This window comes from Aspergillus clavatus, genomic scaffold (genome assembly GCF_000002715.2).
Source record: "Aspergillus clavatus NRRL 1 1099423829795 genomic scaffold, whole genome shotgun sequence".
Taxonomy (NCBI): Eukaryota; Fungi; Ascomycota; class Eurotiomycetes; order Eurotiales; family Aspergillaceae; genus Aspergillus; species Aspergillus clavatus.
Genome location: NW_001517104.1, coordinates 2,486,619 through 2,498,823, shown reverse-complemented (window position 1 = coordinate 2,498,823; position 12,205 = coordinate 2,486,619). Strand labels below are relative to the sequence as shown.

Genomic DNA, 12,205 nt, shown 5'->3' with positions numbered 1-12,205 from the left:
CCCTAACCCTAACCCTAAACCCTAACCCTAACCCTAAACCCTAAACCCTAAACCCTAACCCAAACCCTAACCCTAACCCTAACCCTAACCCAAACCCTAAAACCCCCAATATCTATAGATCTCCTTACTATTAATAGATCCCCCTTATTAATTAGGGGATGCCTTATATATGCTAGGTCTCCTCCTTCTAGTAATATTAGAATAAATAGAAAGGACACTAGGTTAGGGCTATAAGGAGGGAAAGGATGTATACTTAGTAGAAAATAATATATACTTCGGGGAAAATAATGTGTACTTAGTAGAAAATAATATATATTTAGGAGATATCCTACTACTATACCTATGGAGGTCTTTCCTCTAGGATTAGATTACTAGAAAGTACTCCTCTATATTAGTTAATTAATACTTAAAGAATAATAAAATAGCTAGATCCAAGGACATAGATCCCTAATAATATCTATAATTATCCACCTTAATAACCTTAATTAGAACCCCCCCTGTGGGAGATTTTTAATCTAGAGAGGGATCCCTAGCATGGACAGAATATCTATAATTAAATAATGCCTAGACTAATGCTAAGGATGCTGGGTTAGGGCTATGAGGAGGGAAAGGATATGGACTTGGGTGAAAAGGATGTGGACTCCAAAGATAATGTGCACTCCAGGCAGGGGCCCCCCCCTCGGGCCCCCGGCCATAGTGCATGGCACACCCTGCATATATATAATATATAACTCTAGATATTAAACTATTCCTCACACAGGACTAGCCATGACTTATAACTAACTAACTTTTAGAGAAACCTTCTAAAGAGCTTAGTACACCATATACACTGCAATGCTCCATAAAGTGAAAAATGGGTCTTGATTTATTGTATTTTTTGCGACCTCTGTGGCTGGAGAGGTTTCTCCAGTCCTGCTGCTTGAAAGATTATCAAAACCTAGTGCCGTGTATTTTGAGTTTGGCTTTGGCTGGGATCCTGCTATTTATAATGGCCCCCTTGTTATATTTATTTTATTTTTATTTTTACTTTCTTTTGTTTAGAGTAACATATGCATATATTAGGCATCTGCAGAAACCAGTGTATAATACAGTACTGAGTATCCCATGCCTCATCCAGAGGCAGGTCCGTCTTCCTCTGAAGACCCTGTCAGTGCCAATGATGACGCCGGTCATGTGAGCAGGATATTAAGTGAAGCTAAGGGGTGCGTGCCTGATGTAACACAATTGGAGAATGGTACTTTTTCATATCAGTTGGCTGAGAAACAGGTCCTGCGGCCTGGCATTCAGCATTCGACTGTGCACTCAACTTGATCCTGCTGGTCAAAAGAGGCCGGCCAGCGCTGCTTTAGAGACTGGGATTGAGACAGCAAGCGGCCCTCCAACAAGGGCCAGAGTGAGAGCTTAAGCAAGAACCGAAGTATCCTGTTCCTTGCCTACGTGTCGCAGGGCCCATCCTTATTCTATGGCTGCAGACGACCCCCGAGGGAGATTAGTGGCTAGAGGGCTACCTTGGGAGCAGATTGAGAACGAATTTGGTCAGGTCTTTGCTAGGCGGAATAGTAGGACTCTGCAGGTGCGTTGGTTAGTGACGGCCTTCTAGGAACAAAGGGCCAGCCCATGTGCTTTGCCAGTCAATGATGCTAGTGATATGACCACTATCGTTGATACAAAATATTAGCAGTGCCAAGGTTTGGGTGCCATAAGAACTTAGATGCTCAACAATCGACGACACCAATATGAGTTATGAAGAAGAGCTGGAGGTCTCTCTCGTATGGCCGTTTGATATATCAGGTCGTGGTACGGACAGAAATGCCTGAACAGTCAGGTTTCTTGAGCGAAGAGATGTCTATTTCCTGTAAAGATAACCCCCCCTTCTCACCCATTCGCAGGTCTCTTTCACGGAAGCCACGGATGGGAAAGCAGGTCATCCGGCGTGGCCCGGTCCTCGGGCCTCCAGCGCAGCATTCTAGAAATAAAGTCTACAAACTGGCGCATTCCGTCGTCATCATCAATTTCTTTAGCCATGGAGACCAGGTCTTTTTGTCCAATAAGCTCGGGGAATTTGAATTTTCCTATCAAATCAGTTAGCTGCGTCTAGTTAGGACACAGTTAGCATACCTTTAGCATCAAAATACCGAGATGTTTCTTTTCCCTGGCCGAGGAGATCAAGTGGAGGGGGCCCCAGGAGAGAAATGATCTGGCCCAGATGGGCTTCGTCTGCAGAGCCTGAGCCGCGCGAGTCCGGTGGTGTGTCGAAGGGTCCGTGGCCATAGAACAGGTCCCAAAGCTGATAGACTATTAGTGGCGATCAGGAGTATGATAACGAGGTCTTTACCATAACTCCCAAGTTCCAAATGTCAACACTGTAGCTCCAATCGTCCCCGAGACAAACTTCCGGGGCCCGATATCCCTCTGGCTGGATGGGGTGGCTGTTAGGGGGGCCGTCACCTCGCACGGCAAGCCCAAAGTCAGTTATTATCGATCTACCCAGTTCGTCGGGCGACAGTCCCCAGTAATTTCGGGATAAGTATATGTCCCGATCGTCCAGTTGTTTCCGTGGAGAGGGGTTGTTCATCTCATCTTGTGCGACCGAGTCCAGGATAGACGGGTTGCGTAGGGCCAGTAAGATGTTATCGGACTTGAGATCTTTGTTTGTCCGTTAGCTGTGACCGATCCTAGGAGTGGGTCAGTTGAATGACTAGTTACCTGTGTGAATAACATGGCATTCGGTATGGAGGTACCGTAGTCCTTCTAGTATGAATTTAGACACCGGTTTCAAGACGTCGAGAGGGATGGTGTTTCCTTTGAAACGGCGCTTCAGCATCCATAGGGGTTCACAAAGCGCATCAAAGACCATGCAAATATGAGTGCCGCCCAGGCTAACAACACGAAACGAGTCTAACAAGGTGGCGACAAAGTTGCGGCCTGGATGCTGGGGGTTTGCTTTGGTTATATGCTCAGTAATGCACAGCTCCTTCTCCGCAGATTCTTGAGATGCATAATTGCTTGCGTTAACTTTGATGGCCACATATCGGGGCGGAAGCCATCGCCACCTTTGACATAGTGAGACAAGGCTTGAATACATTATCAGATAATCTTCACATACTGGTGGAGATCACGTGCTAGCCATACTGTTGAACTTGTTCCCCAGCCTATTTTGGCAGCGATTTGGTATCGGTTGTTGAGTATCTCATAAAGACGTACAGGATAAAAGTGCTGAGGCTCATAATGCGGTGTGTGCTCTTCCTCAACCAGATCTGCTGTAGGGAGTAACTTTGCTGGGATGGGGAAGGGTTTACAGGGAACAGACTGAATAATTCTTTTAAGGTACATGGCTACAAAGAAATGAGTAACTTGCTCGCTGCCCACTCTGGCGTTGACCCTTGCTGGTCGAGTTGAAAGAAGGGGAGGCAGGCTTATATAGGCCGAATGTGAGAATCATGCACGGACCAACGAGCAACTTGTCATGTGATTTTTATTTACATGCCCTGTTGAAATATCCATTTAGAATAACACTTCGCTAGATGAACCCCCTCTTCATGGCTAGTCAAATCAATTATTAAAGGTGTTCCTTGAATACACCACTCACCCGTCCTTATACCAATGCCCGGACGTAATCCGCATTCCCTCCTTGTTGAATATCTGCCCCGATACGCGCAGGTCAGGGTCTGCTTTAGAGCCATGTTCGTCGCCCCTAGCAAAATGATAAGCAAGATACTTGTTTTGTAGCAATCTGCGTTACTCATGCAACTTCAATCCTCTTAGCCCATTTATTCAATTTTGGGTGTGTCTCGATTGAGCAGGTAATCATCACATCATACTCTGATTTTGCTTGGGTATTCTTCCAAAAAATATCGAGCATTGCCCGCATGGTGGTTGAGAAGGATCGCGACATACTGGGAGTTGGTGATTGCTGTTGGATGTTGGATGATACTAATGGTGATACTAATGGTGAAGGTGAGAATGGACTGTTGTATATAGATATGAGGTAAATAGAATGATGATGGAGATGTTCTCATTAAACTCAACCACAGTTGTTATTTATATATCTTGATTTCCCTTAACACCGGCCATCTTCCACATAAGCAGAGTGCATATTCATTGGTAACACTTAATCGGTGCTGAAGAGGCTGAAACTAACTTAATGCTGCGGCGCGTCTCTCAGCGCCAAACCTGCACTATGCTATTTTCCCAGGCAGCAGATTTCTCTTCTTCAGGCTTCCAGAGCGCAGAGTGCAGCGAATCCGGGTGGACAGATACAGTACGCCTACAATTCAACCAGAGTAGCTGTAACTAACACTGTGGACAACTAGGAATGTGGCTTTGTGTCTTCAGTGCTGGTGGACAACTGTCGCGCGCCTGCACCAATCACAGGTCGCGCCGTCGTGGACATAAGACAGACTGTCAGGACGACCCAGTGCATCCGACCCTCAATGCCCCTTTCGAGGAAGAAGCTAAGCCTATGAGTAGCAAATATCATAGATCACTTGATCGCCAGTTGTCTTACGGGTTCCTCCTGGCACAGAAACCCTATTACGTGAATGGGGTGAAGGATCAGACAACAGAGAAGTAGCCCATTGACCCGGACTCTAGTAAGGGAAGTTGTGTCTCGCGCCCGCTGGAAAAGTAATTATACTTTGACGTTTACATCTCGGGGTCAGCATGAGGAGTGACGGCGATCGGCTAATGGGTGACAACCCTATTTCAGCGGCAGATCTCAGACCATTTTCGGACCTCCCTTCTGAACCACGGTTCAGAATGTCAGCCAATAATAACTATTTCGTGGAGCATGACTAATACTTGAACCAGAAGCCTATCTTTAAAAGCGGAAATTCTTGAGTCCTCACTGAAACTAGTAAGCAAAAGTAGTGAGTGCCAAGAAATCTCACATTCCAAGATTATCTTTCATGATAGTCAAGCTTCTTCCCTTTAAGCTGAACCAAAAGGTAGCTTCAGTTATAAGGAGCGTTGGAAGTCCTATTGAGGCATTCTTTGTGCTGACATCATGGGTCTCTGGGTCCCACATGTCCTCCTTCCCCTTTATGGTATAGCTTACTGGCACATCACTTCATTAAAATACATTACATTCAAAAATACAATAGTTAATATCAAAGAACTTCACTCTTTGCTCTAATATTTGTGTCTCATAACTTCTTCCTCTGCGACCCTTATTACTCTGCACACACCTTCATGCCATCTATATGAGTGTCCAGTGCCCCTTGCCTTTTCTACCTAATCTTACTTTTTCTTGTTAGAACTGCAATTGCGCCCTCCTCTCATCCCTGCTGTGCACTCCTATCTCTTTAGCCATAAACTAGTGTTAAACTAATAGCCTTACACTTGATAAGTCAAGCACAGTCTGCCTACCCATCTCACACAAAAGTTAAAATATCCTCATATGGCGGCTACACTGTTTCTTGGCCAGGTTCTGAAAGGCCAAAGAGGGCTTTACACTGTCATGAAACAACTGCAGGATTGTGTCTGGCTTGCTATGTAAGCCCTGTTGGCATCCTGCTATTAAGTAATGATTATTTAACAATGATCACAGGAATGAACATCAGGAGAAAGTTATTGCGAAGAGTGTCCGACACTTCAGATTACAGAATGAACAGGATATTTTACTTCATTTCCAAGACCAGACGCCCTGTATTCGCCCTCTAATCGAAGAATTTAGGGACTCCACTGTTCCTCCTACCCTCATATTAAGATACCTGGATGATGATGCTCTTCGTGCATCGAACAAGCAGCGTCTTACTTGTCTAGAGGTGAAGTATGTTGCAAAAAATGTGCTGGAAGCACTTTCAGTGCTGCATGATAAGGGATTTGTACATACTGGTATGCTCCAGCTATTTAGGTTTCCTGCTTTGTGAATTTTATTAATGGGGATGGGTTGTAGATATCAAACCAAGCAATGTGTTAGTGAACTATGGTCACAGTGATGTCCATTTTACAGAAGTCCAATTAGCAGATTTTGGAAGCACAGTTCACATGGAGTCTCTTTATGCACAACATGGCGACCCTATTGGCACGCCTATCTTTAGAAGCCCTGAAGCTCACCTTCAAATGACATGGGGTACTGCAACAGACATTTGGTCTTTTAGTGCAATGGCAAGTCCAAACCTCACACTGGAAGAGCTTAGACCTAAATTCTAACATCTAACTACCACACAGCTTATCAGTCTTCTCTATGGAGATGGGTTCCACATCTTTAAGCCGGATGTTCCTGCAGATCATGATGCGTACGATGTCATGATTCTCATGAAGCATCATAGATGCTTTGGGCCATTTCTGGAATCATATGAACAGATTGCGGACCGGCAGCGACCGGCAGTCCTTATTTGGATCATGCAAAACAGCCCTCCTGAGACACTGCGACCATTTCATCTCACCAGTACCCAAGAGATCTGTCAGGAAGATAAGGAATTTGTACTAAGAGCAATGAAGCTTGATCCTCGGGATAGACCGTCAGCACGGCAGCTCTTGGAAGATGAATGGTTTCATCACTCTTGAACGCAATGTGCTGTCAGGAGCTCAACCCCAATACTCAATTTTGCCAGTTATTATCTGCACATACATCCAGCATTTTTTCCCTTTAGTAGACAACTCCTCAGATATTTATTAAATGTAGACAAATCTTAACCATCCTTTTATTATCCACCTCTCCTCCACTTCCAAAAACTAAGTCAGTCGCAAAATCAGCAGTCTAAATCATGCACTAATAACTAGTGCTTAATAGGAAAGTGCATACTCTTTCTATCTCCATTCTCATTAAAACAGACTCCAGTATAGTGGTCTCAAGGATCATTGCTTAAATATTAACCTTCCCTGTTCGTGATTTAGCTCATACCCAGATGTTAGGGTTAGGACTGTTGCATAGACCTCTGGCAAACATCCTTAGTTCCTGATGGCACTAGGTGTTTAGAAGCCTTGACTGCACTCTTAAAGTCTGGGCCTTGCTGGAGAGCTATGGACTCAGGCCTGAGCCATTCAGAAGTTTAAGTAGCTACTGAGAGTAATATCTCTTATCAACTTTTAGTAATACTACTAATTAGGACTTTCTTTAGAATGTAGTTAAAAGACATGTTAAATAAATAATATAGAAAAATTTAGTAAATATAATTAGAAAGTCAGGGCTGCTTTTAGGCTATGGACATTTAGTGATAGAATATGACTAGGCTTATATATCACATAATGAGGTGGGGGATGCTGTGGTGTAGCCTAGTTTAAAAGAAAGTATATAAGCTAGAAGCCTAAATAAGTAATCTAGGTAACTCTTAGTTTTGCTATATAACCTTCCATAGATAAAGCAAACCCCAGTCTAAGGCAGTTATAGTATACCTATAAGGCATTTCACTAGAGCTAATATATTCTATCCTTCAGGCAGGCACCAGTAATGCATAAGAGATCACAGTGCTCACCTATCTGATGCATTAACTAGGTAGGTTAGGTAATACCTTCCTAGGTTAAAAGACTATTAAGTCCAGACTAGGGAAATATATAAGTGCCCAGTCATTAATAACAGCCTTATCATGCCAGAGACAGGACTCCTCTAATGAGCTGTGGTGGCACAGACTAATAGCATGGAATAAGCACTAGGCACCTCACTAGTTCCTAATATACTTTCTAGCCTAAGAGGCTTCCCCTTTCTATAGTGCTTCCTGAATAGTTAATAGAAGAAAGCTAGAAAAGAGAAAGAACACCTTATTTTTAGCGTGAGAGCAACATCCTAGCAAGTAGAATTTAATAGAAGTAGTAGTGGTCCTGTGCACTCTTATCATCCACCTTTTATATATTTTAGTGACTCTATTTATAAAAGGATAGTTAAATGACTATAACTTCCATACTTATTTTGCTGGTACTATGAGGTTCACAAACTTGAGTTAGGAGTGTTAAAATAGTGCCTTATTAGCTGGATCCTAAGGTGCAGTTATGCTGGCCCACTAGGGTGCATAGGGTTACAGGGATTAAGATATAGTTATTTAGTTAAATACTACTCCTCTTCTTCTTAGGTCCTACTCTATTTACATGAAAAGGCATCATGAACTCAGTTTAAGTGATATTAGAGGTAGTGATAGTTTTATCTAGGATAGAAGATGTAGATAGATAGTATTTACTCTTATATTACTATAAGCTTAAGTCTTCCTTTATTAAACTATAGATACTTCTATAATTAGTTTTTCCTTGAGCTACTCCACCATCAATAATTTTAGAGACATTATCTAGCTCAGATATATATGCTACTCTTGAGCACCCTCACGCTGGTAGCATCCCTGCATCCACTAATTACTGTTGTGCTAGCTACCCCTGCTGTGCCTACTACTTTAAATATTTTTCTAGGAACACCTCACCCTAGCAATATTTCATTAAGTCCTGCTAGCGCTGCTCCTGATGCTCTATCTGAATTCCTGAGTCTAGGTTCTCATGATTGCTACAATACCAACAGGAACCAGTTCCTAGGTCTAGTGCAAGAGCTCATGAAAAGCCTAACTAGACATAAAGACAAGATCCTAATATACTTCTATTAGCAGCCTAAGTCTGCCATGTTTGCTAGCAAAGATTAGACCTCAGAAGATCTACATATTATTAATATTTTCTAACTGGATAATAAAAAGTCCACCCTAGACGCAAAATTCTGATCTGGACTGAGCGCGCTTTCCCTAGAGTATGAGTATACTAAATAGGAAAGATGGCATTGGAAGGCAAGAGTAGACTCCTTACTGGAAGATCTGAATAGTATAATAAGCAGAAGGGCTGCTGCATATAAAGAATATATTAACATCTGTTCAGATTAGTTCCAGGATAAGGTGAAGGCTCGGAGGCACATTGAATATAGTGTTAAATTCACTGTTTTTGGGAAGATATACTCAGCTTTAGCTAAAGTAAGCTCCTCAGTTCATATCTATACGCCTCTTAATACGCACTGCGGCATCCTTGGGATACTTTCATTCATCTTCAGGGAATTTCAGTGCCTGCAATACTCTTGCCTTCCAATGCTTGCCAAAGCTATCCTAATATCAGAATGGGAAGAGTATGCCGAATCAAAATGTCAATGGATTCTCAAGTGCATTCAGCATCGTCATGGTATGCCCACAGCTCAAATCTACAGGCATTACTAATCCTCCAAATAGCTCGGATTCAAATCGTTTCCTGAATTCAAAAACATGTTCTGGAGACAGATAATACAGAACAAAGAAAGCACCAAGGATTACTAGACAGTCCCAATGATGTTATATTACCACATATACCCTTATTACCACTTCCTGACCTTATCCCTCTCAAGCACATCCAGAACACTTACTCTGAAACTCTGCTGCATGGCACGCCAGCAATGCTCCAGCATCAACAGTCCTTTAAATAACTGTCACTGTTACAGCATACACCATTATTACCTCTTCCAGACCTTATTCCTCTCGAACACGCGCAGAATATTTCCTTTGAAGATCCCTCTCTTTTGCAGAGGACATCTGATATACCCCAGCCTATACAACACACATCTTTCCAACATCCATCTATACGACAAAGTACACCGTCACTACCTCTTCCAGACCCCATTCCTCTTGAAGTGGCACCCTTACCCCAGGATATTGATAGTGAAGTCAGGACCTTCCTTTCCAACTTAGACCTGGGGAGCCGTGTGGGTGAGAGCATCATCTCTACTGCAGTGCAACTCTATTGTGCAGTTATTGGTGGCTGACCATTATTCTATGATGTTATTTGTAATTCAAACTGATGTCACACGCGAGTGCGTATTAAGTATTCCCCTAGTTCACCTGAAAAACATCCCAACTCTATTTCTTGTCATTTTCCAGCACAACAGTGATAATGTCTATACCGTCTCCGAAGAGGGAAGGCTCGTCTTTAAAAAAGTAACATGACCCAGGTAATAGCAAATCACCTTGTATAAGAGTCAGAGTTCCATTTACTGGGATCAGGAATAGGCGGAGAGTAGGGCTCTTTTTATTTGCGCCTCTGATACAATAATATGCATTGCATTCAATGACCTACATGACCCTGTTAGATGGTCACACTGATTCAGTTCAGCACTACTCACTTTGTTGCCATCTTTGCTTATCTCCTCTTGCAGCTTAGTGAGCTCGCGCAAGAACTCTTTGCTCACATACTTCTAGACCTCTCCCACCTTCTCTTCTTTAATTACAATCTTATTCTCTATGAGTTTCCGCATCATTTCAACAATTTGTTGGGCACCTTCAGATAGTATTTCTGAGGCCATGTTGGCAAGTAGAATAAACTGAACTCGTCAGGAAGAGAAAAATCTGAAAGATTGAAACACTCACCTCAGCATGTATGAGGGTAGGTAACAGATCAAACGCTTTATGTGGGGATATAGGGGTAAGCAGGGATTTATGCCTGACTTTGAAAATTGTGTCACTTGATTGTTGGACATTAACTAGTTGTCGATGTAGATGAAATACTATATCCCACTACTCCGTAGAATCCAGATACCATTTTAGTGTAGCAGTATTACACAGATTTCAGTTCTACAACACTACTCCGTAGTTAACTAATCTATCTTAGAATGACTAAGTGAAGGAGCCAAGCCACAGGGAGATCGGGTCACATCCTGAGAGATATAAGGGGTGCCCCTCAGCAGTTCTTCTTGGTCCTCACAGCAACTCATCAGCGGCTCTACAGGGAAGCAACGCGAACAAAGACTCTGATGATTTAACTGGTTTTATCAGTGAGATGCCTCCTTGGAGGGAGAAAGTCAAGCCAGTAGGTAGCAAATGTTATGAATCAGCCGATTATGGGTGGACAGGGTGGTCTAATCATTAGCATTGAAGATCAGACCAAGCTCATTGTGCTTGGCCTACAATATACTTGGGGACATGCTCTTTACCTTTTGTCCTCCAACTTCTCGAAAGTAGAGTAACCCAGCGGCTATTTGCACTCGAGCGAATATTCTGAGCCACATTTGTCTTACCATGCGGATCTTAATAATGCTTGTGTCTTCCATAATATTCTGTATCCTTGGGTCTGAATATCAGAGCAAGGGCGGGAAAAACTACGCAAAGAAAGGGATTCATAATACCACTCACGACTATTCTACTCCCTCTGTCTTGGTACAGCCTCCTTCATACAAAATATGAGTGTGTTTTCAATTATCCAACTCACCATCTACTTGGTTCTTATGTGTCCAGCATTATATCTCGCACTTTCCCATCGTCAATAGGGGCTATTAGGCTGGAGCTACTTATTATTATTTTGTATACTACACATCACAGGTGGTGCCCTCTCAATTCAAGGTAGTAGCTCTGGGGCAAAAAGTACTTCAAGTATTGGGATATCGCCCATGCTGCTTACCCTAGATGGGATACTACACGAAGCGTGCGTTATCATTTTGGTAGAACAGTATGACATTACTAACTTTCAGAAACAGAAGGGTGTACCGGAATAGGAGCGTAAACAAAGGCTTAGAATATGTCTACAGATGGATATACTAAAGCAAGAGCTTCGTAGGATCGGCACACGGGCTCTCGACAAAGTGTTTGATGAGCAACAAATCACTCTGCTTGCAGCTCCAGGAGACTCTCCATTATGTGTTCATGCTGCTGCTGCAGGTAATTCACTCTTTGACCTTGTCTTCGACTCTCCGTTTCTGACAGGTCCAGGCTATCCTGGGGCAACAGTCCCAATAGGACAGCTTCGCTACAATAACCGGCCCTTCGGTTTGTGCCTTGTCGCAAGAGCCAACGAGGAGGAGACTCTACTGCGGTTCATGAGTGCGAACGAGAGGTTTTCCAACCCTCGCCCGGTCCCGGGGATTTAATTAAGGAAATGAATTTCGCTTTTACGGAAACGTAAGTGATACCTGCTGAATGGGTGGAGATTTCACATTGCCAGTTTTACCGCGTGCTTCAGTCATCGAGGAGCATGGGCCGCACCGGATTCACAATCCAAAGATAGAGGTACTTCCGTCAATCACTATTGGAAGGCAACACTGGAGCCTATGTTTAGATGTGATTTTACTAGAGTTTCTTGTCATCGCTTGGTGAATTCAGGGGCTGCGTAACGTGCCCTATCAGGGCAAATTGGTATGTATATTCATGGAATCTGGTAAAATTCCCCGTCCGCCATGGACTCTCTCTAGAGCGGTGATTGTGTAGTTAAGAGAGCATTACCTCCAGAAGGTATCCTCCGTATGGGAACTGAGCTATTATTAATCTCTGTATTGGTGGATTGAATG

The 12,205-nt window shown here is 43.2% G+C and overlaps 3 protein-coding genes across 3 annotated transcripts, besides 4 other annotated features; 1 reads left to right on the top strand and 2 right to left on the bottom strand.

Moving 5' to 3' along the window:
* Positions 1-100: a microsatellite.
* Positions 2-100: a microsatellite.
* Positions 101-246: 146 nt separating this feature from the next.
* Positions 247-320: a microsatellite.
* Positions 321-1,896: 1,576 nt separating this feature from the next.
* ACLA_017530 (putative protein kinase) lies at positions 1,897-3,333 on the bottom strand (the record flags this gene model as incomplete). Its single annotated transcript, XM_001274731.1, has 5 exons — positions 1,897-2,072; positions 2,119-2,287; positions 2,336-2,646; positions 2,707-3,053; positions 3,107-3,333. 5 exons carry the CDS (start codon positions 3,331-3,333, stop codon positions 1,897-1,899), a joined length of 1,230 nt encoding a protein of 409 aa, XP_001274732.1.
* Positions 3,334-3,585: 252 nt separating this feature from the next.
* ACLA_017520 (uncharacterized protein) lies at positions 3,586-3,871 on the bottom strand (the record flags this gene model as incomplete). Its single annotated transcript, XM_001274730.1, has 2 exons — positions 3,586-3,694; positions 3,822-3,871. The coding sequence occupies 2 exons, from the start codon at positions 3,869-3,871 to the stop codon at positions 3,586-3,588; spliced, it is 159 nt and encodes a 52-aa protein (XP_001274731.1).
* A 58-nt stretch (positions 3,872-3,929) lies between these two features.
* Positions 3,930-3,955: a microsatellite.
* A 1,443-nt stretch (positions 3,956-5,398) lies between these two features.
* ACLA_017510 (putative serine/threonine protein kinase) lies at positions 5,399-6,510 on the top strand (the record flags this gene model as incomplete). The annotated part of the gene is made up of 4 exons (XM_001274729.1): positions 5,399-5,493; positions 5,549-5,835; positions 5,897-6,100; positions 6,194-6,510. The coding sequence occupies 4 exons, from the start codon at positions 5,399-5,401 to the stop codon at positions 6,508-6,510; spliced, it is 903 nt and encodes a 300-aa protein (XP_001274730.1).
* Positions 6,511-12,205: the final 5,695 nt, after the last annotated feature.